Source organism: Anarrhichthys ocellatus, unplaced genomic scaffold (genome assembly GCF_004355925.1).
Source record: "Anarrhichthys ocellatus isolate YVR2014 unplaced genomic scaffold, GSC_Weel_1.0 scaffold3, whole genome shotgun sequence".
NCBI classification, from domain to species: domain Eukaryota; kingdom Metazoa; phylum Chordata; class Actinopteri; order Perciformes; family Anarhichadidae; genus Anarrhichthys; species Anarrhichthys ocellatus.
In genome coordinates this window covers 9638101-9666095 of record NW_022280033.1, presented here as the reverse complement: position 1 = coordinate 9666095, position 27995 = coordinate 9638101, and the positions used below count along the sequence as shown (strand labels likewise).

Here is a 27995-nt window from a genome sequence, read left to right as displayed (position 1 = left end):
CCTTTTGTTTGGAAGTGAAGCAATCTTTCCAAGAAACAAAGCTGCCTTGTTTTTAAGCTTTTTAACATGTTTAAATTAAAATATCTTTATAATATATGCATGCACATTAGTATGTAAAGAAGTATGTTTTTTTTTGTCTAAACACATCTTTTGTCTTTATTTATATACTAAAATTGTGTTTTTTTTTGTTTCTTTGCCTCAGGGCAACATTGTGCAGTTAGAACACTTATGTTCAGTATATCCTGTTATAGTGTGGAGATGATAATCACGACCATAGTCATTGTTTTTAGTTTACTGATAATTACAGAAATGGACACGGGAACATATTATGGGAGCAAGGAACAGGATCAGGCAGTTAGGGTAATTTGAGACAGCCAGGTCAAGGGTCAGTCAGCAGAGTAACGTGTGTGTGTGTGTGTGTGTGGGTGTGGTGTGAGTGTGTGTTATAATTTATAACCAGGCTTGGCATAGTTGACGGGTAAGGGACTGGACATTCTTTTACCCCTTTACCCTCATTAAAATGTGTGCTTCCTGCTTTCTTATAGGAGAATGCTCATCTAGTTGAATGACACTGAGTCTGTGGAGGAGGTTCCACGCCTATCCTGGTGGAGAACACCCCACAATGCTTTCTACAATGCTTACCCAGAACGTCAGTGTCTTTCCAGATGTGACACACACACACACACACACGTTACTCTGCTGACTGACCCCTGACCTCCTAATTGTCATAAAAATGACATGAACCTCCTGATCCTGTAAGTTACGCTAATAACGTGTTCCTGTGTCCATTTCTGTAATTATTAGTAGATGGTAAAGTAAAAACAATGACTATGGTCATAATTATTAAACACACTGACACACACACACACACACACACACACACACTGTCCTCTGGATGTTGGTTTACATGTTGATGTTAACATTAAAACTTTTTCTAAATGCATAATGGTTGTTTTCCTTATTCCTCTTATACAATCTTGGTGTTTCAGTATCCTTCCTTGTGGCACATTGTTGAGGCAACAAACCAACATCTGGCCAGGTGTGTACACATTCTATGATTTATTTATTATCAGGGACCCCAAAGCTCGCCATAAATGTAGAGAAATATTGTTTTACCCCTCCCCAAAATAAAAAGTAATGCCATAGAGGGTTAAACACTTTATTTAGAAAAGCTAGCTGTCATTAATATAATGTTACAATAAAGTATTAACTATCAACCGCTGTGGTGATCCGTTACCATCGGTTTTAGCACACCCCTGCGTCCGTTTGCTGAACCACACAGAGCGGGGAGCTCTCTGACAAACCGCCGCTTGGTTTGTAACGTTGCTCCATCCCAGGTTTTCTCCTCCACTCTTCCCTCCAGTGCCGACGACGCGTTTTTTTTGGCCCGAGGAGCCCGTAGGTTACGTGTGGTGGAGGGAGAGTGAGCGGGGCTGCCCTTGATGCACTCACATTAGAGGGATTTAACGTTTTAACGGGTGTCGTGCTCCGCAAAGAATACACTGCGCACGTTGAGAAACGACTAATCCCGCTCGATGCATGTTCGGGTCGGTGCTTTTATCATGAGTCCATGTGTCATCGTCGACAGAGGATTGAACTTGCCAGCAGTCTATATTTGCCGAGGAGGGAAACCAATACAAGGTCTCGCTGTCTCGCTGGAGCGGAGTATTATTAGCAGTTCAGACAGTGCAACTGTCGCTTTGTGGTATGTAAAGCATTTCAGCCGTAAACGAGTAAATAAAAACCTCACGGGCAAGTAAACAACCCGTATCTACACGGCGCGTTTCATGACAGCGGTCAAGTGTAAAATAATAACAATAAACAGCGACGCTGAGGGCGTTTTTACACGGTAATAAAACCCTCTTCCGCCAGTCAGCGAGACGAAAACAGGATCCGACCTCCAGCCTGAGCCCACTCCTCAACGCGACTGCCCTTTAAACTGTTTCAGCCATGTTAGTCCATTCCTGAAGCTACTATTTTTTTTTTTTTTTGGATATTTCTTCTGATTTTATATATTTATTCAAAATATGGTATTGTGTATAAGTGCATTGGATTTTCGTTATTGACGTCAGCCTTAACAGCACTTGCTCATCCAAGTAGATATTTCAGGCGGGGCAAAAGTGTAATTTCCAGCAGACAAAGTAAAGAACAATTGCATAGATTTAGCTTATTATATAGTACTTGATGTCTTTGAGATAGTTTATTTTGTGCTCAGTCTGTCTTTACAACACTGAAAATACATGTAAAGACTATTTGTGTTTTGATTTTCCTTCTATTTACTCTCTTTATAGGTCATGCACTGCAAATACACAATAATGACAGTATCGTAATTTCTCGTTCAAGAAAAAAAACCACAGAAGAGGAACATTTTTAACAAATAATTGCCCGCAGCGAAAGATAAAAATTCACCTGGCTCCCATGCTGGCTGCAAGGAATCCTCCCCTCCACTCCCTCAGCCATGCCTGCTACTACCAAACGCACCCGGAGACGGACACCTGCTCAGAGAAAAAATGTCCAGAAGGTGATTAGCACCAAGAGGCAAACCTGTAACTCAAACAAGCCCAGGGGAAGAGCCACAGAGAGGCCCCAAAAAACACCTGCAGAACCCAAAAAGTCAACGGCCAGGGCCCAGGCACTGTCAGGCCGAAGCCCCCGTGGAAGAGGGGTGAGTGGGCCTGCTAGTCAGGGCCCCGGGAGGTCCGCTGGCAGAGTTAACCATACTGTAAATGTAACAGGATCTGCAAGGCTTAGACGGCCGCCTGACCACTGTGGCGAGTTACAAGACCCCCTGGGGCGAAGGAAGTCCCTGCGTGGTGCACAGGTGCCTGTTACTCCCTGCGAGCCTCTTAAACCTCGCAGAGGGGGGAGAAACAACAGGGGGGTGGCGGGGAGACGAGCAACATCACAACAAGGAAACACAAGAAACAAGCCCTCAAGCACCAGCATCAACGATTCAACTCTCGATGAGGAAAATGATAATCTGGACACCTGTGATGCAGAAGAAATACTCCCAGTCGCTCTAAAAACAGATTTTGAACTTCCTTCAAGAATCAAAGATCAGGGTTTAGGAGTCAATAATGCTAAAGAGGGAAGCCCTCTTAAAGCAGATTCGCCACCGCCTAACGACGTACTGGAGTGCAGCTGTGACAGTGCTGTGACCCAGCAGGAGAAAGACACTGTCAGTCATAACAGTGAAGGTGATCTGAGGTGTGTGGTTGGGGTGTGTGACGATGTTGATGGACAGCTCAAGCTCCGCAGTGACCGAAGTAAAGATAGTCCCTCGCCAGGGGGGCAGGGCGGCTGTGAGGGAAACGACACTTCATCTGTCCTTAGAAATAAGCCTGATCATCTTGCCAGTGATGGTAAGCAAGATGATGTGTGTGCTGTCCACCAAGAGGAAGATAACACGTTGGACCTAAAAGAAAACAGGAAGGATAAAAGACTGATAATTGTCACTGAGAGAAAAGAAAAGAGAAATCATGAGAGAGAAGAGAGTTTAGAGGAAGAGAAACCAGTTGAGGGACAAAAGGAGGCCGTGGAAGAGATGGAGGAGATTGCTGAGAAGCTAGGTAGTTGTAAGAGAGGGGGAAACAGAAAGGAGACTGATGTGTCCATCAATCCTGCTGACTCCCGACCCAGCGCTCCAGCCTCTCAACCTCCAGACCCACCTCACTCTAACGATGGACTAACACCACAGTCAGAATCACCTGTACGTGGGCTATTTGTCTCCAACGCAGCTACCTCAAATCCCACCAAAGCCCCCTCCACCTCAGAGGCAGTTGAGCCAGAGTTTCTGAGCCAGGGTAAGACAGACATGCAACCAACCCTTCATGGTGCTAAACCTCAATTCACAGGGTCCTCAGTTGTCGCTGAAACCGCCCTGATGGTGCAGACCGTTCTCGTAAAAAGACATACGCCGGTTATTATCCGTAGTGACTCCTTCAAACCCAGGTGCTTGAAGGATTCAAGCCATGGGGAACCACACCACCTGCAAAGCCTAACGACCCATTCTCCTCCGGGAGAGAAACAAGCTTGCACACCAGCAGAGACGCAGACCAAAGATAGTGAATCTAATCGGGAGCCATTGGAGCGCCACAGCCAGAAGGACACTCCTTCGCTGTCATTGTCACTCGTTCCTCAGTCGAGCACAGATGCCCTGACAGCTGAGTGTCAACCAAACCTCAGCAAGGACAGCATTGCGGTCGCCGAGCCGGACCCAGTGCCAAAGATCTCGACTCCTTCTCTGGACAGCAGCTTCACCTTCTCCTGCAGCTCAGAAAGCACTCGATCCTCTTTTTCTTTCGACACTGAATCGGAGACAGGGTATGGGGAGTCCAGTCCCTCTACTCTACCGGGATCCTTTGGGCCAGAAGGGGCCTGCTTGCCCTCCTGGACCACTCTCAAACCACAGAATAAGGAGAAGAAGAAGAGGAGCAGGTGTGGAACATGTGAGCCGTGCCAGAGGAAGATCAGCTGCGGCCAGTGCAGTTGCTGCCTCAACCGCAGCACTGGCCACCAGATCTGTAAGATGAGAAAGTGCGTGGACCTGAGGAGGAGACGACCTTCATCTCTGCTCACTCTCTCTGCTGCACAGGTGAGATTTATGTTACGCCGTACAAGTGCATTTAATTATATTTAAACACATTTTAGTTGGTTTCATTGCAGTCAGGTCTTCAGCTCATTCTCACAAGGAGGTACATTTAGTCAATGATTTCAGTGGGAACATACTTGAGCTTCTTTTTGCATCTCGAGAGTTGTTACTGTTCTATGACAGCATTGCTTTTGATCTCCGAGGTTTCCCAACCGCCCGCTGGTAGCAGCAATGATCACGGGTTGAAAGAGCCAAACAGTTAAAACAGAACGATTCACTTTCGCGTTGTGTTCCACATTTTTCGGTTTCAACAGATGCTGCTCACTTAACTTCATGGTGTCTTCCTGTTTAAATGTTGGGGAATGTGTTGAGTGATAAAAGGGGAACTGCTTGTGGGGGCGAATGTGTGTGTCGAGAATAGAGATGGTATGAATGCATGCGATTCAGTGTTGGTGATGACCCGTGTTAAGAGGGGAAGGAGCTATCACATGACCAGCAGCTTAACACGTGCGTGAGTATGTGTCTGTTTTTCTTCATCAGTGTGTGTGTGTGTGTGTGTGTAATGGTGAAAGCTAGAGAATAAGCTATTTTGTGAGTTGCACATGGTTTTTTGTGTTTGGAGATGGGTATGTAATTAAGGCCAATTTGAGCCGGATGTTTTTGCACAGTGGCACTGAATGGCATTGTGAAGGCATATTTTAGAACCATTAAGACAACCAATGAACACCCAGGAAGTTTGTTGAGAGAGGAATTTTTCCCAGTCAATTTTAAAACAGCTATAATCTCGCTTGTAGTGATGAACTTACGGAGACTTATCCCTTGACTATACAGCTCCCTTTAGCTTTACAGAGCTCTGTAGCAAGTTTAAGCTAACTGTTTAGCTGTTCTGTTAGCAACGTAAATGTTTTGATTCAGACTCTCACCACTCTACTCATAATGTTATTTTCGGCCTCAGCAGTCAGCTGTTTTTAGTGGACAAACAATGTACGTTACCTAGCAGATAGAGACAGTTAGCGACTAGCTGGTGAACATAGTAGAACATGTGGCAACTAAAGGGACACATTTGTCCCTCAGGAGTTGGTGGAGACCAAAGACAAAGCTAAAAGAGAGTGATTATTGGACTTACATTCAACTCCAAATTTATATCTATTTATATTTTCTCAGGTTGAGACCAAAAACAGAGCAAAAATGTTATTGAGTGGTGGAGTTAAGTGTCCAGAAACACAACTGCAATGAGGTTATAATATTGCTCTGTGTATGCAGCATGTGTACGAAGGCAACTATTTGCTAACTTTAGCAGTACCAACGTTTTGTCAGCGCTGTGTGGTTGTCAGCTTGTATTGGAGTTATTCTACCACATAGTGGCCAAAATGATTAATGCAGGATTAAACTGTTTACTTGTTTGTGCATGGAACTTTGTAAAGTAGTATTAAACTGATTCAGATGAGGTCTTAGCTAAAAGCAAATCTAAATATAGTGCTTTTTTTAATCAACAACATGCTTATGGACAGATGGCTAATAGACATATTCTCAATAATTTTGGTAAGTGGGAATAAGAGTTCCTCACAGCAGCTGGCTACCAGAGCCACAGAACCATGTACATAGTTCAGTGGCTGGGGGAGGGCTCTGTGTGAACAACTGTGAGTGAGGGTCCATGTGGCTGTTGCCTACACGTGTGCATGCATGCACTGGTAGAGCCCTCCGAGTCGTAGCAGTGGCAGATATACCTGCGGTGTGAGTAGTGATCAGTGTCGGAAATAATCAGGGTCAAAGGGCAATTTACCTTCAATTCAAGGTATCTGAATTTTAAAACACTATCAAGGGGGAGAAATTAAAGTGTGGGATATATTGTGTATAGAAATGGCCCAAAAAAACCTACCAAAATGCCCCTTGTAGTCATGACCTTTGTGCTCTATTTCTGTGAAAGTGTAAGAGGGTGTGAGGAGACAAATATCAGGCCAGGAAGAGATTTCTGAACATATCATTTGGGATAGAAGGAAATGTGGGTCAGTGGGTGTGTGTGCGAGTAAAATACACATTCACGGTATATGTGGTTGTTACTTTTGACATTACATATTATACATATTTGTGTGGTGCATGCATGCTGTTGGACAGCAGACAAAGATTGAATGACAGAACCGCAGATCCTCTCTCAGTTGCTCTCTTCACTGACATCCCATTGACATACATGCAATGCCTGTGTTTGGGGTTTGGGAACGGGTATTTGTTTGATTCTATACAACTGCGGCGGTGGAGCCGGCACCAGGTGCTGATCACGACCCTTTACTTAATTCTAAATGCAGAACAGGTGAAGTAACTTTACCTCTTGTCTTTTATTAAAATATTTAATTGAAGAAAGTGTATGAGGGTTTGTATGAGGGTTTACTTTTTGTGTGCTTATAGTCTGAGTAATACGGTAAAACGCTTGCTGGCCAGTCCTGCTGATCAAGCTCACACACCCTTTCAAGTTTCTAACGGCAGGAGATTGTGAGAAAAGGGACAGAGGCCAAAGAGGAGATCATGTAGTGGCATGTGAATTCTGTTTCTGGTTTTTCCATGGTGAGCTACTGTGGTTTGGTTTTACTGTGTCATAAAACATTACATACTTAAAAATACACACAAAACAGACCACAGATTGAACAGTATAAGGCTTATGAATATGAAGACAAACAAAACACTCAAATAAGGAAAGTCCATGGTTTGTGTGTTAATAAGAGACAAAGTGAGCCTTTCTAAAGCTTGATGGCCCCCTCGTGGCCTCGCTTTGTATTATGCAGTGAGGACAGGTCTCCCTGCCTGGTCTCACCTGGCCCTGAACACACCAACACACACACACGCTAACGCGTACACGCCAGAAACAAAATACTACAGCTCATAGAGTGCGTAAGCTCCAGTATTTACAGAGTTAATTTCACAGTCCCGACATGTTTAGAGCTCTAGGCTGCAGAACTGACGCACTGTTATATCGGCTGACGAGGCAGATGTCAGCACTCATAGACAATGTTTTAAACTTTCACATTTCTGCACAATCGTACAAACAAATGAATACACAGAACACACAGCTGTCATCAAATCATCCTTCACTTATTGTGTAAACAGTTGCCCCTCAGTCAGTCAGTGCTTGTAGCTCATTAGCACTAGCTCTTAAATACATAATTAAATTCATAAATGGATGCAAGATGTCGACATTTTTGCAGTTCTGATCATTTCCATTGTTGTCAGCTGATACAGTATTTCATATTTCAGTGTATGTATGCACAGATACATATACCTACCTGTGTTTTTGTATGTTATTAATTATTAATAGGACTTCTGTCTTTTATGAATAACAGCGTATTGTAACTGCTTTCAGTCAGGTTTAGCGACTGCTCAGTCCGAATGCCTTTAGATTCGAGTGCTGCTTTTGACACGATCGATCACTCTGTTCTCGTGCACCAACTGGAAACCTGGGTTCATCTAAAGCAGGGGTCATCAACTACAGTTGTTCAAGGGCCAGAATGTTTCTAAGCAGACAATGTGGGGGCCGGACTTCCAATAAATATATTTTTCAAAGTCTCAATCTGCGGTGGGAAGTTGTCTGAACGCTGACCCGTCGTTTTTAATTTGTTTCCAGCATATGGCATAACTAGGGCTTAGCAATATTGCCAAAATCTTCTATCCCGATATAGGTAATTTCATATTTTTAAAAACGTTATATATCCCAACAAAGCATATTTTCCGGTAATTCAATATACTCCTGAGTGAATACATGACAAATAAAAAGCACTGAGTGCTGTCTCTCTGATATCTCGAGATGTGATTCCATCAAAAGACGAGGGATAAACATATTGAATTATTGCCAAGCTCTAGTTGTGTAATATCTGTATGTGATTTCCCTTAGACAAAAAGCAGCACTCACAGATAGTATTAACTATTATCTGTCTCCTTCTGTCACTGCATTTATCAAGACCATGCACCTGGTGAGGTAGACTTTGGGTGAGTTTGAGGTGCACCATAATTATACAGCTAAGGGACTATTGAGATCAGCACAATACAGCTGCAGGCAGACTATACTTTTGACAAATAGTAGTCTGCCTGCTTCCAGTTAGCTAGCCAGCTCAGCCCCAGCTCCCTCTGCAAACTAATTTATCTCCTGCACTCCTCTTTTTTTCTGCTGCAATGCATTTGCCAGAGGAGTAGCCCAGCTAAGACAACACGTGTATTTGAAAAACACTTGCCGATCCCTCAGACAGCACTCTGGCGGGGAGGACAGGCAGCATGCAGCACCCAACGGTGACTGTTTGCTTTGCAACTGATGGTCAAAGCTGTGTGTAGACACACACAGTGATTATTACCTGTATTTTAATGTCAAATGGGGATGTGCTTGCACATGTCTGTGTGTGTGCGTGTGCATGAAGGTTTTTACAGCTTGCAGTTCAGTTTTGTATTCAGCAAACCCCCTCATTGTTCTCAAATGGAACCAGCTTAATGTGAAGTAAGAGTGATTTGTCCCAGCAGACGCTTGTGTCAGGTCTGAGCTCCTCTTCCCCCTCTCTCACACACACGCACACACACACACACACATAGAGCATTGGAAGTCTTCAGCGCTGACGGTTGCCATGGCGACCTCATTGTCTGGCGCTCACCTTTGACCCGCCACGGTTGTCTGATGGAGTATTCTCAGGGTCGTAAGGAGGATTAGTGGAGATAACCAGTAGACACGCACTGTGGGTTTCAAGGCTGTGCCCTCGGTAACCTACATCCAGGTAATTAGGTTAAACTCCTCAGATTGTCCTGCTCATAGTGGGTCAGCAGCTTGATATAACATAACATAAAGGGTAAGAGTAAGAAATATATGCAATTACAAGTACGGATACATTTGAATCTGCACTGCTTGACATTACCATACAGTAACATCTACAATTGTTAAAGTAAACATGGTGTTCACTGTGATGCATTATCCATCTCAGATAAGTCGATTGTTGTACTGAAGTGAAATGGAACAACTGGCTGCCTTTAAGGAAAAGAACCTTGTAGAAAATTGTGAGTTTTGTTTGTTATAACTCTTTAAATGTGTTTTCTAAGCCACTAGACGGTTTGGTGTGTCACTCTCCTTTCATTAAAATAGGTACAGTTTCTCCCACATGTGCATGCGGGCACTCTGGCAATGAGCTGAAGGAAAGATGCACATTCACACTTTTTCCGTCACATTATGTAAATGCGTGGGACAGAAGTTGTGATGAGGTAGTGATGGTTCGTGAAATGTCAGAGAAACTGCCAACATTTTAACAGGGCCAACTCATTATGACCAAGCAGATTGCGTTGTGCTTCAGCCTACTCTCTCTCTCTCTCCTCGGACTCCTTCTACCTCTGCAAATGCACACATTTTATTACACGAGCTTGGTTATGATTCGGGCTGCTTTGTATTTTCTGTCAACTGGGTCCAAGCCAATTAAATGTAAAACAACCTTGTGAGGTAGTTATCTGTAATAGCTGCAGGGCTTGGGTAGTGGCCCAGAAAAGGGCTCCGTGGACAAGGGGAAATGTCTGTTTTATTTGATTTGGGGCTGAGTTATTTGGCCTGAGCCCCACTATGCATCAGAGCAGATGTATGGACCAGGCGGTGCCAGGTTGAAGGCTTACATCCAACCAGAGACATTAATTTAATGACTTTAATGAAGGATTCCACTCAGTTTGCTTTAATATACATTCAGCTGTAGCAGCTCAGCAGCAATTCTGTTTGTTCAACAACAACAATGCAAAGATTTTAAGTTTTTTATTATTATTCTACAATGTTTATAATTCAGCAAGAGATTTGAGTTCAACATTGATACGACTAATGCTCCTCTCCTGAGCCCTCTTAGGGCCGTTGCATCTGTGAGTTTGTACCGTGTCCTGGCTGTTGTAAGGCTATAAGTCCCTGGATGAGCTTTGAAGTCGTGCCACTTGGTTTCTCCGGGTGTAAAGAAATTCCCACTCTGCCCCCCAAAAGAAATGCCACTCAAATCCTACCAAGGGTACATAATGGCCTCCCTCTGGAGAAACGAGAGCTTATTCAAGCATCAACCAGATCTGTCTACCTTAGAATATATCTCACACACCTGACAGGGGTATAAATTCTTCTCGCTCCCTCCTGTCATTATGTCTCTACCCCAGACAGCCATCCGCTGAGTTGTGATGATGCTCATCCCTTTGCCTTGTCCATAATTCCCTTTGTTCATCATTCATTATCCTCTCAGCACTCTCTGTCGCTGTACAGTGAGTGAGTCGCTCTTTAATGCACCACTGGAGCTTGCATTCATCTGTCTGCACACATATTTGTGTGTGTGTGCGTGTGTGTGTGTGTGTGTGTGTGTGTGTGTGTGTATGAGTGCATGCACATGTCTGCAGTCATATGGCCAACATGCCTACTCAGCATGTTTTATAGCGCAACCTTAAGTAAGCCCTTTCCTGTCTCATTGTGAGAGGATCTGGGGCCCCCATGCTGCTCTGCCTAGTGTTTGTGTGTGTGTGTGTGTATTTGGGTCAGTGACAGTTTGTGTCAGTGTTTACTAAAACCGATGGACCCGCTCCCCTTCCTCCCCGTGTCCTTCTCAAGGTGAAACACATATTTAGCCACAGCTAAGCTAGTCCCAAACTCAAAACCACAGAGCTATGATAAGAGTTGATACTTCAGTGTGTGTTTGTACAGATTATTGTCTTATGCTGAAAAAAATCAGCAGGTAAAGACATAGATAGTACACACACAAGATTAAATAGGACATTAGGTCGATGCATATACGGGTTTTGAAATCCCTCCCTCCTCTCCTGGCCTATGCTGAGGTGTCTTCCCCTCATGCTGACCATCCAGTCCCTGTGGGTTTAGGGTGTGGTGTTGCTGTTGTGGTGTTGGGGGTCTGTAATCCCCCCCAAGGGTTACAAACTATCAATACAGGAAATGTGAAAGCTACAAACCTGCATTTGTATTTATGTGTGTTTGTTGAGGAAGCAGAGAACATGCCGTGTGCAGAACGCTATTGTGCAGACATTTAGTCACAGTCTTAAGTCGTCCCTGTTTTCAATGATACCCGTTCCAGCTACTTGAGTCAGTGTCGGACTGATATCGGTATCGATGCATCATGAGTTTGAATCTGTGTGATTGTGTGAGAGATTGTGCATGAGTGGACTAGATGAGCAACATGGGGACGGACGAGTACAAGCACAGAGCTACGTTTTCCCGTTTTCCCCCACGGTTGTTACCACGATAACCTCCATTATCTTTCACTGACGGTAGAAAGTCACAACTTACACAAAGAAGAAAGAAGACGAGAAACTCCCAAACTACTGCCTTTCATCAAAGATGTGTCGCTTTTCCATGCAAATGAGAGACAAGTTTATATTAGCGTCAGCGGTAATGGCCGTAATGACAACTTATTGGCAATAATCGCGCTTGGCACAGCTCCATCACCGGGCCGGTCTCCAACGGGTCAGACTCCAGATGTGTCAGAGACAGTTTACGACTGTGGTGCAGAGCAACTTTCTCTACCTCACTTGCATGCTCATATACTGTAGCTTAGGGTGATTAATGTCCAGACTACTTGTTCCTAACAAGAGATCGGTGGCTTATTAAAGGGGGAAAAAAAACACTTGGGACACTTAAAGAGCTGAAGGGTGCGGTGCAATATTGTAAGTAGTTGTGGAGTATTTTTTGGATGCAGGAACGGAGTGGCTGCCGAAGGACTGTTATGAAGACAGAGACACACAGTGCAACTTATTTATGTTACTAGGTCATGCTAGTGGTCGGGCTGTATCTTAGACAGGCTTGCTTTATTGTGGAGGTTGGTGTAACCTGTTTGACAGTTTGTAGACTTTGCCACAAATGTCAAACCTGTCAGACTACCTGCGACATTCCAATTCAGAGGAGAGCTCAACTATAACTGCCACGATGTATCTGACAATATCTAGTTTAACCCAGATATGGCTCTCCTCAATTTGGTAAGCGTGACTCATTATTCTAGATTTAAAGTAGTCAAATACTAAATGATGCATATTTTGCCACATGTAAATGGTAGTGAAATGCGCTTATATTTACATATTGATTTGGCAGGTGTCCATATACGTTTATTCTGTCCAGTTCAGGGTTAAACGACAGTAAAAGCTACCGTATGTCCACATGGGTTGGTCGTATAAATGCTAAATCTGCAGGCACTGATCCCCATTGGGATTTTTAAAAAAGCTGAGAATATGTTTTTGTAATGTGGACTGAGGTTTTCTGTTACTGACAGTGCTTGGGAAAGATTATTTTGTGGTTGATGAAGTTTGCTCCAGCACACCACACACATGCCTTGTGCATATTTTGTGACTAAGTGATTAGTCTGCATCAGTGTCTGTTTTACAGTGTGTCAGGAAACATGTGATTATTACTGTTATTAATATTCAAGTAATTGAATATTACTTGTTTCTGATGCTAACCGTAGATGTACACTAAATCATGAGCTACCTGCTAACACTGAGCAAGCGCTATCAAATCTGAACACCGCCTGTTTGGAGTTCTAAATCAAGATAATGTGAGACTACATATACATGAAGCCACAGCATGCAGGAGTGTGACTATGATAAGTCATGAGCATCTAACTGACTGACTGTTGAACTCTGCAGTGGGATAGTAACAGATAAAAACATCCAAATCTAAGTGTTAAAACATTGTAGTTAAATGTTAATATGGTGTGAAAATGTACATATTCATAAATTAATTATGTTAATGTTGTCACAGAGGACTCAACCTATTCCCTTTAGGAATACATGTGATCATGTGCTATATTGGCTACCATAAGGCATATTGCGTGTAACGTGCTTATGAATGCCGTTTGACGTGGGTTATTGCTGAATCCCTTAATAATGACTTCATCTTCCACCATGACTTGTTTGTCTATTCATTCATCCTGATATTTGCATGCTTATTGCATGAAGCCTACGTTGATGTAGTTCTCATTGTTGTGTATGGATTAAGCCGCACGCTCTCTGCTTCCATTATCAAACACTCTTCTGAGGTGGGTTTACTAGAGTGTTGCCGACAGGCACCGGCTCAAGCTGCCTTCATGTTTCCTTGTCCCAGTATGACCTCGGCGTCTTGGCCACATGGTTGCCTTTAAAAGGGGGGGGAGAGTGCTTTACTCTCTCAAAACATTTTTCTCTCTTTGTCTTTTGCCTTCTGTCGCCTTGTTTTTTCTCTAATTCTCAGGGAATTGTTTACAAGGAGAAAAACGCTTTGGGTTGGATGAGCGAGAATGAGGGGAAAGGGTTGTTGAGACCGTGTGGATGTTGTGAACATCCTCTTTCCTGCCACAGTATTCCAAAACGTCTAGAATCTAGATCGTGTAGAAATTAGACGCGCTGCAGAAATATTCAGTATAATAGATAATAGGTCACGTGACTTCAAATCACCAAGAGCCCAACAGCAGTGTGGTGAGCTGCTTCAGGGGTTAATATCTCAGCGGTGATGGAATTGTTTTCCTGTGATCCAGATCCAGCATGTGTGCAGTATCCGTTCCACAGCTTGCCACCAATCCATGTGTGTAGGGCTGGAGTAAAAAGCCTACATAGGGGATCCTTTGTTTAGGAGAGTCTAGGCATGGAAGATAATTTACAAGCCACAAAGGTCCTCACGCCATTGGCTGATGAGGCTCTGTCTGCGAAAGGCATCCCGTATGTGTGTGTGTGTGTCTAAATGTCTGCGTGTGTGCATGTCTGCTGTAGCAGCACTTTGCTACAGCGACTCACAGTCGCACCAGTCATGACACCCAGGAGCTCGCCCTGCGCACGGCTACTGTAGCCAGCGTTTTTCTTTTGAGGCTGAAAGAAGGCAAAGCAAGATGGCCACCAATACCTTTTAGGGATATGCTGCCTAAACCGGAGGGGCTTCCTCCGAGGACAGACAAGGTAAAGGCAGCCACGGGGTCTATTGTCTCGCTGCAGATGGCTGAGCTACAGTGGAGCTCATCTAGAGGTTGTCCTCCGTTGTCTCTCTCTCTCTCTGCCACGCTGGATTTAGCTGATTGGAGTGCTTTATTTGGAAGCTGGTGTTGTTATTGTTCCTACTCAGTCACTGAGGACCGGGGCTTCTGTATGTGAGTGTTTGGCTTGTCTTTTCCAGGTGGGTTTAAAGGATGTGACCACAAAGTCAGCAATAAAGAGGTCAGTTTCCACGGTAACAGCCATCGCTCTTCTCTCTCCCCGTCGCATGTCTTTTTCAGCTCTTATGCCGTATGAAGAGCCCCCTTTGCTTCCCCTTTTCTTTGGTGCAGGGCTTTGGACAGCCATATTTCTGCACCTGCTGTTTGCTGACTGCTTAGCAGAGAAGTGGAGTGAGTGCTTGTGAGCCTTGGGTGGTAACTTGTAGTTTGGCAGGCTTTACTAGTTGGACTGCAGTAGCGAGGATATTATTGTGTGGTTTGGAGGAAAGATCCCTCTGTTACTGTCTTAATCAGTATCATTTTACCGTTAATTAAGCTCTAATTCATAGTGGTGTACTGAGAGACAGGTCTTTCAAGTGTATTAGTTTTATTGCCACCTATAAGTTCTTGTTCTCTGTTTAATGTAGTGTGTTTTCTGTGTTCACTATGTGACATTGAGCTCAGCGCAGACAGGAAACGCTCACTCAATGAATGAAGGAAATTGTCACGTGTATAGAGAAACATACCTAAACCACTACTTACACCCTCAGCCAGGAAGGAAGCATGCTTCTCTCTGTGTATCGTTTCTGAGAGTGTTGTGAGGTGAGGATCCTAGTGGTGTAATATTTCTGCACAGCCATGAAGCGAACAAACAGCTAAAAGTTACTCTGAATCGCTCCAAATTTATTTGATGAATTCCGAGCACTCTCTTTTATATTTTATTGGACTAGACATGTTTTATGTGTGTGTGCGAGTGTGTTTGTATGTCTGTGTTGTTGGGGGACGAGTAGATACACACTCCTTTGAGCTTCCTTGGAGATCCAGAGAGAGAGTTGTTAGGATTCAAGCGACAGTTACACTTCTGTTGCCAGGGCAGGTCTCTGAACGCCTGTTTGTGTGTAAAGCACTCGCCCTTGGCTACTCTAACATATGTTTTGTTGATGTTCAGAGCTTCGACGGACACAGCCGTTGGATACTGTAATGTAATACGGGTTTGTCTAAAAGAAGAAAACTGTGTTTGCATTTTAAAGAATAAGCACAGCGCTGTCTGAGTGATTTTACCAAGACACAACAAACTCACAACACAAAGACACGCAGGCCTGAACACATCACAGACCCAGGCTAAATGAGAGCACATGACTCTGCATTTACATCCTGCATTAGGCTTTTTGTTTTCAAAATGTAACATAATTAAAAACAGGGGCTGTTCTTTGATGTCAGCTTCGTATCGTGAAGACTTGGATGCACAAAGGAGATGCACATTTGCACACATGCAAACGCATGCAGAGAGACACGCGTGTGCCTGGTGCAGTGCTGGAAGCTGTCCAGAGCTGCTTTGTCATTGAAAGCAGTTTATTGTGACAGACACACACTGCCTTTTACCCACCCCTCTCCCTCTCCCTCTCCCTCTCCCTCTCCCTCTCCCTGCTCCCCATCTTTTTCAGTCTTCCTCTCACTCGTTCATTTGAACGTCGCGTGGTCCGTTTCCACAGGCTGTGTGGAGCGGCTATCTCCCCCTGTTGCATTGGCATCTTCAGTATTGCCTCAGCCTGAGCTCCAGCTATCTGTTGCATCAGCAGCATGTTTCTAGTAATACGGCACAGCCCTGACAGATGGTGGACTGGGGAGGAATCAGAGAGGGATCGCGAATACCACATCAGTGCAATGACTTGGTGATACATTTGGTGCACCGTACTAATCATGTCTAATCTCATTATATTATTGACCATGAACAGCTCTATGGTCACTGCAGTTGAAACTCTGCCTAATGTTAAATCCTCCCTACACCTCTTTAACATTGTTTTAAGGAACAGCTTTTGGCAATGTGCTTTGCATTCCTGTGGACAACTGGCCAAGAGCATACACAAAGTGGTGCCATGCTGAAATATTTCCAGCTCAGGTACACTGGAGTTAAATATGAGAAACATTTCCATCTATCTCAGCCATCAAGGGGTAAACACCAGGTTCACCAGTGCCAATCTCACATACTCAAAGTAGGGTCTTCATCTGCAGATTTTATAGATTGTCAGAAAAAAATCATTGCAGACGATGAAGATAAAGACATTTGTCGAATGACATTGGCTTCAATTGTCTTAACAGCTTGAACACTTGCTGCTTTTTTGCTCTCTTTACTCTCTTTCCTTTACCATGAAAACTTGTTGTCGGCTCCAATCAAACAACAGAAATCACACAGCAGCTTCTTTGGTGTCAAACAACCTGATCACAAATACAGTCACTGCCTTGGTAAAGTAGTTTTAAAGAACTCTTCTTGTCTTTCTCTTCTCTTTGATGTCACACAGCACAGCAACAGTCTTAAGGCAACTAACAAGCATCTTCAAACACCCAATGCAGGAGATTGCTCAGTATCAAACCTCTTAGAACTCAGAGCTGCCTTTGACACCTTTTATTTTCCATTTTGAATTGAATGCGTTTAGCTCTGGAAGACTGCTTCGTCTCCTATTTGTCACTGCCTTCTCACTCATGAATGACTGATCATGCTCTTTCTCAGCAGCCATCACATGTGGGATGTCACAAGGCTCGATTTTGTTTTCACTGTAAATACATGAAATTCAGACACACTGTTACCATTTTATCCGCGATGTCTGAGAAGCTGGACCGGGCCCAGCACCCATGTCTGATAGAAATAAAGAGAACAGTTGAATAGAGCACATGAAACTGATGAAATGTTTTCTGTTTGGTCTGTGGGTTCATAGGAGTCTGGTTTATATTGAAGCACCGTTGCTGCTTACTTTTGATCTGTCAACTTGGAGTGCACATCTCCCGCTGTAAAATGCATCAAAACAGAGGCAATGATGGAGTTTAATGGCTGTTTATGCCAAGTAAACAGTGATAAAGAACAAATCTCCAGCTATTCTGCAGTTGCGCTACTTCATTAGTAGGAAAATGGGGTTCCTCACACACACACACACACACACATTAATATCAACAGTACACACAGCTCACATGAATGCACATGTATCCTCCAGCTCCTGCAAAGAAGTTTAAGATCCATTTGCTGAGTCTGGGCACATGATGCAGTGTTTTTTTAATCTTTGTCACGCTGCAACATTTTAATCAGTCTTCCACTGCTGAGGGCTTCTATTCTGAATGTGATGCGGGGTTGAATCCTAAAATAAGAAGCAGCTGTACTTGACTTCAGTTGATCATATGCTCACTCGAGATGATAAAGAATAAGGAAGGCTTTTACTAATATATGCCAGATTTGTATCAGAATGGGTTTGCCTTCTTGTCCTTTTAGTTTCTTAGATAAGTTAAATGATGTCAAAAAAACTGCCTTAACTTCTTTTTCTCGCCCAAATCAATGGATTGTATTCCTATTCATGGAGTTATGGCTGTCTGCACTTAAGAAGGTCTGTGTTAGTGTGTTTATAACATGGCTTTTTGAGGCAGTCAATATATCAATACTGCGGACCTTTGGATGGTCGTAGCTCTGCTAGCAGTTGGAATCCTTATTAGCCAAAGGGTCAAGCTGCACTGTGTCTGGATAAGACCCTGAGTGGGTTAATCACTCAGTCAACAATGCCTATGGGTTAACATGGCAGGGTGTGTGTTAATAATCCCATGTGCTTGCATACACATGCACGCACGCATGTCCAGAAACACGCCTACAAACCCGCACACACATACACAACATGTGCATATGCGCTGAACACATGCCCTCAGTGACCCACTGGCAGTGGCATAATCAAGAACAGTCCGTGACTGCAAATGTTCACTCGTTGGCTCTCGGCTACCTGTGGGTCCGTGGCTGTCAACACTCCACAGCTCATGCAGGAATTTGGTCCCGATTGAACCCTCGACTGTGAACTCACACAATTTAACTTTTTGTTTGCTCTGTTTACGAGATTGGTTTCGGACAAGATTTATAGAAAGCAGATTATTTGTTTTCACAGGCAATAATATTTTCCACAGACTCGATAGTGGCTGCAGCAGATGCTCATGCCATGCTGGGAGGCAATCTGTTGTGCTGTTAGCCGTGACTGTTAGGAACAAGCCGAATCACTGTATACTGCCAGAGCTTGTTGAGTCACTTCTCTCCTCTTGTTCCTCTCTTTCTCTCTGTTTCTGTGTCTCAGGTGGTTCCCAAAAGTGGGTCGGTAAATGGCAAAGGCAAAGCGCAGATGGATGACACCCACACGGCAGTGGAGGAAGATGAGGGGGAGGAAGGCCACATACCTCACACACAAGCTCCCACAATTACCCACTCGCTCACCCACAACCTGGCCTTGGACCAAGGCGGACGGCCGGCACTTGTTAAAAGAGAGCCCGGGCTGGAGGTGACCAGCATTGCACTTCACCAACACATATGCTCTTCTGTGACTTTTCCGAATGGTTCTGCTGAGAACCTAACAAAACCTAACGGTGCTAATACGACCACTGGGTCACACTCTGATCTGAAGTCTGCATATAAAAGGACAACGATTGCATCGGAGCCTCAAAGGAGTATCATCGCTGCAATCCCTAAAGACTGCCCTGAGAATGGACCCAAGACTCCTCCAGACGACATGTCAGTTCCACTGAAGAAGATCAAACTGGAGGAGCCATGGATGTGGATCACTGAACAGGCCACCACACAGCTGAGTGATGAAGATGAGGTCTGCGAAGACCCGTTGTCCACGCTGGCCGCCGTGGTGTGTCTCTCTGTCACAGAGAGGCAGGGACTGGAGGAGAAACTTTTCAGCTCACGTTCTTCCATTCTGTGCTCCATCAAAACAGAGCCACCAGATTTGTACTTTGTCAAAAAAGAGCCAGAGGACTTAAAGAATGACTCGTGTCAGAAAAGCACTCCTGTTAGCCTGCAAAGGACTCCCCAGCCTATCAAAAGTGAACCTCCTCCAAGTGTTTTGCAACCAAGCGTGCAGTCCTTGGCAGAGAGAAGAAATCTTAGTTTTGATCAGGCTATTGCTATTGAGGCCTTGACTCAACTGGCAGCTATACCTCAGAGCACCCCAGGGTCCATTAAAGTTGAAAGTAAGTGTGAACATCCCATTTCTACTCCCGCCCAATTTTCAACTTCCAATACAAATACAAGCCTGCAAGAAGCCAAACCCACAGCAGCCATCCGCTATAACAAAGTGTCAGTCATCAGCTCACCACTGCACCAGACGTCAGTCATACGCCCCCCTGTGGCCAGACAAGGGAACGTCATCCAGCGCTCCCAGGGGTCAAGCTCTAACACGAAGCTGTCTCTGCAGGACCTCTTAGAAGCAAGCTCAAACAGTGATAAAGCACCCTGCAGGAGGACAGAGCCGGGCTTAAGTTCTCATGTCATCAAGTCGGAATGCAGCTATAAATATCCCAGTGACATGAAGTTCAGTAAAGATCATGAGCACTTGTTTGGGGAGGACAGAGACAGGGTTGTTGGTAAAGCAAGGAGAAACAGAGAGGAGGAGGAGGTGGCAGCTCAGCTGGCAGACCTGGCCTTCATCATCCAGTCTCGACACAGCCAGCATTCAGAGAACAACCCTCCAAAAGGAACACCTGTGTCGGCCATTAAATACAACTACAACTCCCAGCTAACAACCAGTCAGAAAAAGCCCCCTGCGAAAAAAACAAGGGCTACGCCCGCCAAGCCCAGGAAGAAGAAAAGTGATGGACCTAATGAGGGGGTCAACTGCAGGACCCCCCTCTCAAAACGCACGCCAAATGGAGAGACGGCCCACAGGAGCAGAGGCCAGAAGGTTCAACCGCAGGGGAAATCAGGCCTTCACCACAAGAGGAACCTGTTTCTGCCTCAAGCTCAAATTGACCTGAAGAGATACTTGGCTGAGGCTCAGGAGGAAAGGAGACAACACATCCATCACAGTAACGCACACAGTGCCGCCCTCTTAGGGCCGCAGACTCAGAACTACAACACTCTCACAAGGATCAATCACACTCTTGGTCAAGAACACCCCCCATGGTCCCTTTCGAATGGTCCACTCCACCAACACAATCCATGCAATGGCCATGCTGCAGGACCGGGGCAGGAGTGTGAAAGGCGTTTGTTAACTCAGGTAGCGCAGCCCTGTGGTGGGCTGCAGCACGGTGCTGATCCTAAAACCAACCCAGCTAATACCGCTTTCCTCAGCCACACCGCTGGTCACCACAGCCTGGCTAATGGCTTCTCAGGGGATCATCAGTCCCCTCCTCCAAGCCAGCAGGGCTACTACAAGCTGGAGAGAACAGGACCTGTCACTGTCCTGTCCACAGCTACTGATGGGGATCTGGGCCACTCTGCAGAATCAACTCCATCCAAGAACAGCGTCAACAGCTTTCTGGAGTCTCCTATGAGTTTTCTGGATACCCCGACCAAGAACTTGCTCAACACGCCTTCCAAAAAACTGGCTGATCTTCCATCCTGTGAATGTGTGGGTGAGTTGGTGCTACTTAAGATTTTTTTAGGTGTGTAGCGTCTATATCAGTCCTCAAACTGATATTTTCTGTTTCTCTCTGGCTGATGCAAACACACACACACACACACACAAGCTGTGTCCTAATTCAAGGGCCAATTCAAGCAAAAGGAGGCCACATTTCTCTGCCATATTTGGAGGGGGATTTGGGATGCTTTGTTAAGCCCTGAACTGAGATCCAGCTACATTTACTGTGTATATGACATTTACGTGAATCTGAGCATCAGTTTTTAATCCAAAATATGCCAGCATCACATCAGTTGTTGAAGGAAAGTTCTACACTCTGTAAAGTTGCTATGATGTCCAATAGATGTTCCTGTTTTTTCCCCACAGACCAGATCATTGAGAAGGAGGAAGGCCCTTACTATACCCACCTTGGGGCAGGACCTAGTGTTCCTGCAGTGAGGGAGCTGATGGAGAACAGGTAGAGTGACTACTTCCACTCTGTTTACACCGTGTATATGTGGGTGTGTTTTCTACCAAATATGCTGAGAGACTACTTGTCGACCTCGGGCTCGGTGGAATGGGGTGGAGTCACAGCCAAAGAGTCTGTCAATTAAAGGAAGCATTGCTGAGCGAGCTCAACACATTGTGCACCCTCTTTCTCAGACACACACATGTTGAAACAGGAAACCCTTTGAGCTGAGACAAGATGACAGCCTGTTTAAAACATCTTGAGATCCATCGCAGTCTGTCCGCAACCACACAAAACTGAAAAAGTGTCATTCTGCTGTCATTGAGCTTTTCAATGACAAATGTATTTTTAGTCAGTAATTTGATCAAATGGATGTATGTATTGTCAACTGCCCTCAGGTATGGGTAGCAATGTAAAGTTAAAAGATGTGTTGTTACTGGTATGTGCTCTGTGATCAATAGAGCTTATAGTTATAAACTTACGTGTGTTACAGATATGGTGCCAAAGGAAATGCAGTAAGGGTGGAAGTTGTTGTTTACACTGGGAAAGAAGGAAAGAGCTCCCAGGGGTGTCCGATAGCTAAATGGGTAGGTAGCTGGTGTTCATGGTAGTTCACCCTAAATGTCCTGAATATGTCTTCTGTATATTGAAGTGTTCTTGTGGATCCCACCAAAGTATATTTAGGGGCAGAGATGGAAGTCACTCCCAGATTCTTACCCTTACCAAAACCTTAAAAACCAACACATATTTTCCAATGACATCCCTCAACAGAAATGTCAAGGCTTCCACCTCAGATTTACCATCTTTAAACTATCAGTTTGGCAGGTCAATCACAGTGCTTCGAACCCTTTACCCCGTAGGTATCCATCATTTTGTGATATTGTATAAAAACATTGCTTGTTTCTGCTGTGTTACAGTGCTAACGTTCATCTGTTTGTTTTCTGTGTGACAATCATCTGACAGGTGATCCGGCGCGGCAGTGAACAGGAGAAGCTGCTGTGTCTGGTCCGCCGGAGGCCAGGGCACTACTGTGACACTGCCGTGTTGGTGATCCTCATTCTGGCGTGGGAGGGAATCCCTCGACCGGTGGCAGACAATCTGTACCAAGAGCTCACACAGACCCTCTTTAAACACGGCTCCCCCACCAGCCGTCGCTGTGCCCTGAATGAAGAGTGAGTACTTCTTCCTTTGTTTTGCAATGATCATTTTTCCTCCCAGCTTTGTTTGTTTCTTTATCTTCCTCCCGCCACTCCATCTCCACAGTCGTACGTGTGCATGCCAGGGTTTGGACCAAGACACATGCGGAGCTTCATTTTCCTTTGGATGCTCCTGGAGTATGTACTTCAATGGCTGTAAGTTTGCCCGCAGCAAAGTGCCCCGCAAGTTCCGCCTGCATGGAGACTACCGGGAGGAGGTGAGGGAGTGGTCATCTTCAAAAAAATCCTAGAGGAGATCATCTATTACAATCTCTTCTATTTGTTTCCGTTGTTTTTATAGTGATGTGAGAGGAAATGTTGTGTGTAATCAGTGTGCTAGCTATTTATCTGGGATAAAGGCAGAATTCAGCCTAGTGGCTTATGTTGGCTATGACAATCTCACCTGTATATTTTTTTAATAAGATGCTCACCCCAAAACTGTTGAATCTGTCCATTACTTTTAGGAGGAGAAGATAGAGAGCAACCTTCAGAATCTTGCCACTGACCTCGCACCACTCTACAAAAGACTGGCTCCTGAGGCCTTCCAAAACCAGGTATGGAACATTAAACAGCTGCCACACTTACCTGATGATCCATAGCTGTCTCGGGCTACTGTTAATGTAGTTCCAATATAAATTATGTTAATTGTCCTCTCATTGTTCTCAAATTACACAAACCGAGTTGTTCTTGCGTCTTGTCTTTTCACCTCTAATAGGTGGAAAATGAGGCGGCAGGGGATGACTGCCGGCTGGGCGTGAGGGAGGGACGTCCTTTTTCTGGGGTTACAGCCTGTGTGGATTTCTGTGCCCACGCTCACAAGGACACTCACAACATGAATAACGGCAGCACTGTGGTAAGCAAGTATGACGCTATGCCTTATAGTTGTATTTCATGTGTCCATCTCTGAAGGTAATGATCGGCCGACTGCTACGTTGAACAACTTGCCTTTTGTCTTTGTCCTTTTTCCAGGTTTGCACTTTAACCAAGGAAGATAACCGTGCAGTGCGTAATATACCAGAAGATGAGCAGCTCCATGTTCTGCCACTTTACAGGATGTCTGAGAGGGATGAGTTTGGTCAGGTTGACACCCAGTGGGCCAAAATCCGAAGTGGTGCCCTGCAAGTTCTGTCTGCTTTTCCCCGAGAGGTGAGTGAGCAGGAAGCAGCGCTTATTTATTTTTTCAATGTTGTTTTTCTTTTCTTTCTGACTGCACCATCCGTGGTTTGAGTCCTTTGCTGCAAAAGTTGATGTATAACAACATTAAAACATGTGTCATGTTTTAAACCATTGATTTTTTTTTTTGTATCTCTCAGGTGCGTCTACTGGCTGAGCCAGTGAAATCAGCCCGGAAGATAAGGCAAGAAGCTCGTCTGAAGGCTCAAGCAGAGAAACTGGAGAAGAAGCTTGGGCTGACTCCTCTCACTCCTGGGAAAGTGAAAAGCGAAACCCCCAAAAAAGGTAGTAAATCCAAGTCTCTTGTCCTGTTATTAATCTATTATAATCAGTAATACGTTGAGGTCAGAAAGCATAAATGTCTCTTGTTGTCATCAGCGTTTTAGAAATACGTGTATTTTCTATGCCAAAACAGAGCCACAGGGCTTCTACAGCTCATACAGACTACCAACCAGACCTGCCAGCGTTGGACGGTACCCACCTCAGGGGAATCAACCAAGCACTTACAACCAGAGCACCAGCAGCTACCCCACTCTGGGTGCAGAGGTCACCCCACAGAAGGAGGTCATCTCCCCCAACCACCACGGCCTGCCTGGCCTCCAGTTTGGACAGAATGGCTCAGCTCTTAATTATAAGACAATGAGTGACAGCATGAATGGTTATTCTCCAACATCTGGTGACCGGAGTGTTCGTAGACCTCCACATAATGCCCTAAGTGACTACCCCCATACTTTTAAAACTGAGCCCAACGAGGTGCACTGCTCTCCTCTGCTCAGACCCTCCCCCAGTGGGAGTGCTCCTCCTCGCTCCTCCTTCTCCCCCAAACCTACCTCTGAGGGCCTCTTCAGCAGGCTCAACGGACTCCACAGGGCTGCAGAAGATGTCGCGGCAGAGGTCAGGGGTCATGGCCTTCCTCCGCTCTCATCTCTCCCCCTTCCCCCACAAACTCCCCCGCTTGAACCAGAGGAACTTAAGCAGGAAGAGGTGTGGTCAGACAGCGAGCATAACTTCCTTGACCGTAACATAGGCGGAGTCGCCGTGGCCCCGTCACACGGTTCCATCCTGATAGAGTGTGCACGGCGGGAGCTCCACGCCACCACCCCTATCCTCAGGCCAAACCGCAGCCACCCCACCCGCATCTCCCTGGTCTTCTACCAGCACAAGTCTCTAAATGAACCAGGCCACGGGATGGCTATGTGGGATGCCAAAATGGCCAAGCGGGAACGGGAACGGGAGGAGGAGGCTGAGAGGTTAAGGATGGAGGACTGCCTGAGCAAATGTGGGGGGAACAACGGCAACGGAGCTGGAGGTGGGGAGCTACAGGGAGAAACGGGGGAGGAGGCGGAGGAGACGAGGAGGATCATGAATGTCCCCACACGTCAAGCGTGGACTCTCCAGAGGGATGGTGTCGTCACCGTGTCCCCTTATGCTCTTACCCAGGTGACAGGCCCCTACAACCGATGGACTTAGTCAACATGTTTTACACACACACACACACACGGAGAGAGAAAACTCCTACACCCTGTGCTTCTGCCTTACCTCAATCAACTTCAAACTGCTACTCTCATTTTTACATCGTTTTCATTGTGCTTTTTTAGATTCTGTTTGTTGGCTTTTCCCTTCTTCATCTCTGCCTTCAAAGTGATGAGGAAGACCAAAGTTTTGTTGGCTTTTTAACTGTGAGTTTCTGTGTTTTTATTGTAAAAAGATGGTGCTTTGAAGCATTTTTTAAAATGTTTTTAATCTGGTTTTATACACATGATTAAGAACAAAAAAGGTGATTATTTATTCTGATCATAACGATTTCTATTTAATTCCTGGTGTAAGCCTGTTTACTGCAAGATTTCTATGATAACCTGCATTATGTGTTGATGCTCAGAATTTATGTTGTACAGTAGGACTGTTCTCTTTATTTCAGCCAATAGTTTGCTTTTCATAAGATGCATCTCATTGGCTTTTATGTTGGTGCCATTCTTACTGTAACCTCTCTGTTAGACATCATTACATCACATAATGTAGAAAGCAAGATTAATATTGTGCATATATTTACTACAGATTGTCACATGTAGCATTGTGCTTCTTCTCCTACTGCCTCCGACTTCTGTTGGCAGCCGATGAAAGAAACACACTTGTTTTTTTGTTTTTATTTCTCTATGTCCTGATGGTTTGTCTTTTATCCACAGATATGTATGGCATATTACAGTAAGAAGCACTTTTTTATTTTCCTAAACTTAACTTGAAAAAGGTCCCAATCCGTAGGCCTGATTATGTATGTACAGATAGAGATATACAGTATATGACAGTTTAGCATGAACATGTTTTTATTTTTACAGTATTTCTGCATTTATTTGATTTTCATCCATTTGATTGAAAATGGCATACATATCTAATGGCATTCAAAATGTAACATAATGAGGAATCATGAAATGCTACAACAATGAAGTGCTTATCATTTTTGGCACTTAACTTATGTTCACCTTCTGGAAAAGGAATTCAAAAATTATTTCATAGGGCACAAGTGTGATTATAGGATTTCAGAAAAAATGTTGATGGTGCTAATAAGACCTCCGTCTTTCCCAGAAATCACAAAGTGTCACGTATGTCAACGGCATATTACCAGTTTTTATGTCCATACTCTGGATTTGAATACAAAACTGTCAGCCGGTGCTGAATAGTTATTTCTTCTATATCCTCCTCTCTGCTTTTGTTGAAAAACCACTCAAACGTGAAATCCCACTCAGACAATTGCCGAAGACGATTTCAGGTGCTCGACTCTTGTGAACACTTTGTTTACAGATTATAGCTTTTTATTCACAGGGTCTAATTAAGGAGGTTGGTGTGAACTCCTGGTGAATCAGGAACTTTATTTTTGTTTACCCATGAAAGAGAGGCTCTTTATTTCAAGAACTCATCAATGAAATTTCAGCACAACCGACATCACTGATATTCACACTAACACTGGTGGTATAATGTTTCCTGTGAGAAACATTTTGGTCTTTCACACACTTTGACTTCCTTTTGGTGCTAATAGGACAAGATGTCAAGGTACATGCATTGACTTGACTGGGTTATATACTGTACAGTGATGGCATGGTGCTTTTATACAATGCACACTGATCTGGTATATGCTTCAGTGCAAAGGTCATTTTATAATTTCTGTGGGTAGTTGCTGGCTAACAGACTGAGATGCTTTGGTATCTCCCACCATTGATCATGATGTTTTTCAAGTACCAGTAAAAAAGCGAATTATTGTGCAGATGTCCATCTAGAGTTTTAAAAAAATGTCTTCCACGGATAACCAAACTGTGTAACAATTATCAAAACACACATCATGCTCACAAAATGAAATGAATGTAAACCGTTTTTAAGTCACTTGATTTATAAAGAACATTTTTGAACACATGACATGACAAAGTTAAAGTTGTAAAAAAAAAAAAGTCTTTTGATTTACTTTGGGGGACGTACTCAGTCCACGATGAAAGTGTTTGTATCAACGAGGAACTAAGAACTAGCACCAGCATTCAAAAATTAAAAAAAAAAAATTTTATTTGTAGAAAATGTGTAAATATGTATGTGAACCATATTGTTTTTACTGTACTGTTAATGGTGTTTAGACAATGGATGATCTTGCTTATTTTGAAACTGCATTAGTGTATGTTGCTCAAAGTATATCCAGTTTAGACTTGAGGAGAGACTAAATTTAGCATTACTTATTTGGATGGCTAATCTCTTTTTGGGATTGTGAAATAAAGTCATATTTATATTTTGGACCTGAACATGATTTCCTTTGTCCTGATTTGTTCAAGCTGATCTGTGTTTAGCAAGACAAACACAACTTATTTTAGGAGTTATTTCTTATTCAAAAAGCCTTATTCAAAAATTATATTTTTTCAATGAACACAAGAGGGCTTTCGGAGTTAAGTTATCTAAAGATAATCCGAATCATAAGTATTACCATTACCACACGACCCAAGCATATTGAGAAATAAGTGGAGGAAAGAAATGAAGGAGAAGTGTTTTGTCTATATTTTTATTATATATTAATTCCAAGTTGAAGTCCCTCTATCATACTGAATC

General features: G+C 44.2%; 1 protein-coding gene across 3 annotated transcripts; it reads left to right on the top strand.

Moving 5' to 3' along the window:
* The first annotated feature begins 1375 nt into the window (after nt 1-1375).
* On the top strand, nt 1376-27688 carry tet1 (tet methylcytosine dioxygenase 1). Of its 3 annotated transcripts, none has more exons than XM_031876414.1 (12): nt 1376-1705; nt 2292-4594; nt 18819-21096; nt 21468-21558; nt 22043-22136; nt 22513-22721; nt 22813-22963; nt 23210-23299; nt 23461-23598; nt 23715-23891; nt 24059-24203; nt 24334-27688. In XM_031876414.1, exons 2-12 carry the CDS (start codon nt 2459-2461, stop codon nt 25386-25388), a joined length of 6564 nt encoding a protein of 2187 aa, XP_031732274.1. In that variant the 5' UTR covers nt 1376-1705; nt 2292-2458; the 3' UTR covers nt 25389-27688. The 3 variants fall into 3 exon arrangements, with proteins under 3 accessions (XP_031732274.1, XP_031732267.1, XP_031732260.1); XM_031876407.1 differs by having other exon boundaries at nt 1376-1952; XM_031876400.1 differs by having other exon boundaries at nt 1376-4594.
* Nucleotides 27689-27995: the final 307 nt, after the last annotated feature.

What these genes read in the sequence shown, in the direction of transcription:
- tet1 (XM_031876414.1), top strand. Translation starts at nt 2,459, where the DNA reads ATGCCTGCTACTACCAAACGCACCCGGAGACGGACACCTGCTCAGAGA. An exon ending in CGCTGTGCCCTGAATGAAGA is followed by an intron (nt 22,722 to 22,812) that starts GTGAGTACTTCT and finishes CCATCTCCACAG; the next exon opens with TCGTACGTGTGCATGCCAGG. An exon ending in CTGAGGCCTTCCAAAACCAG is followed by an intron (nt 23,300 to 23,460) that starts GTATGGAACATT and finishes CACCTCTAATAG; the next exon opens with GTGGAAAATGAGGCGGCAGG.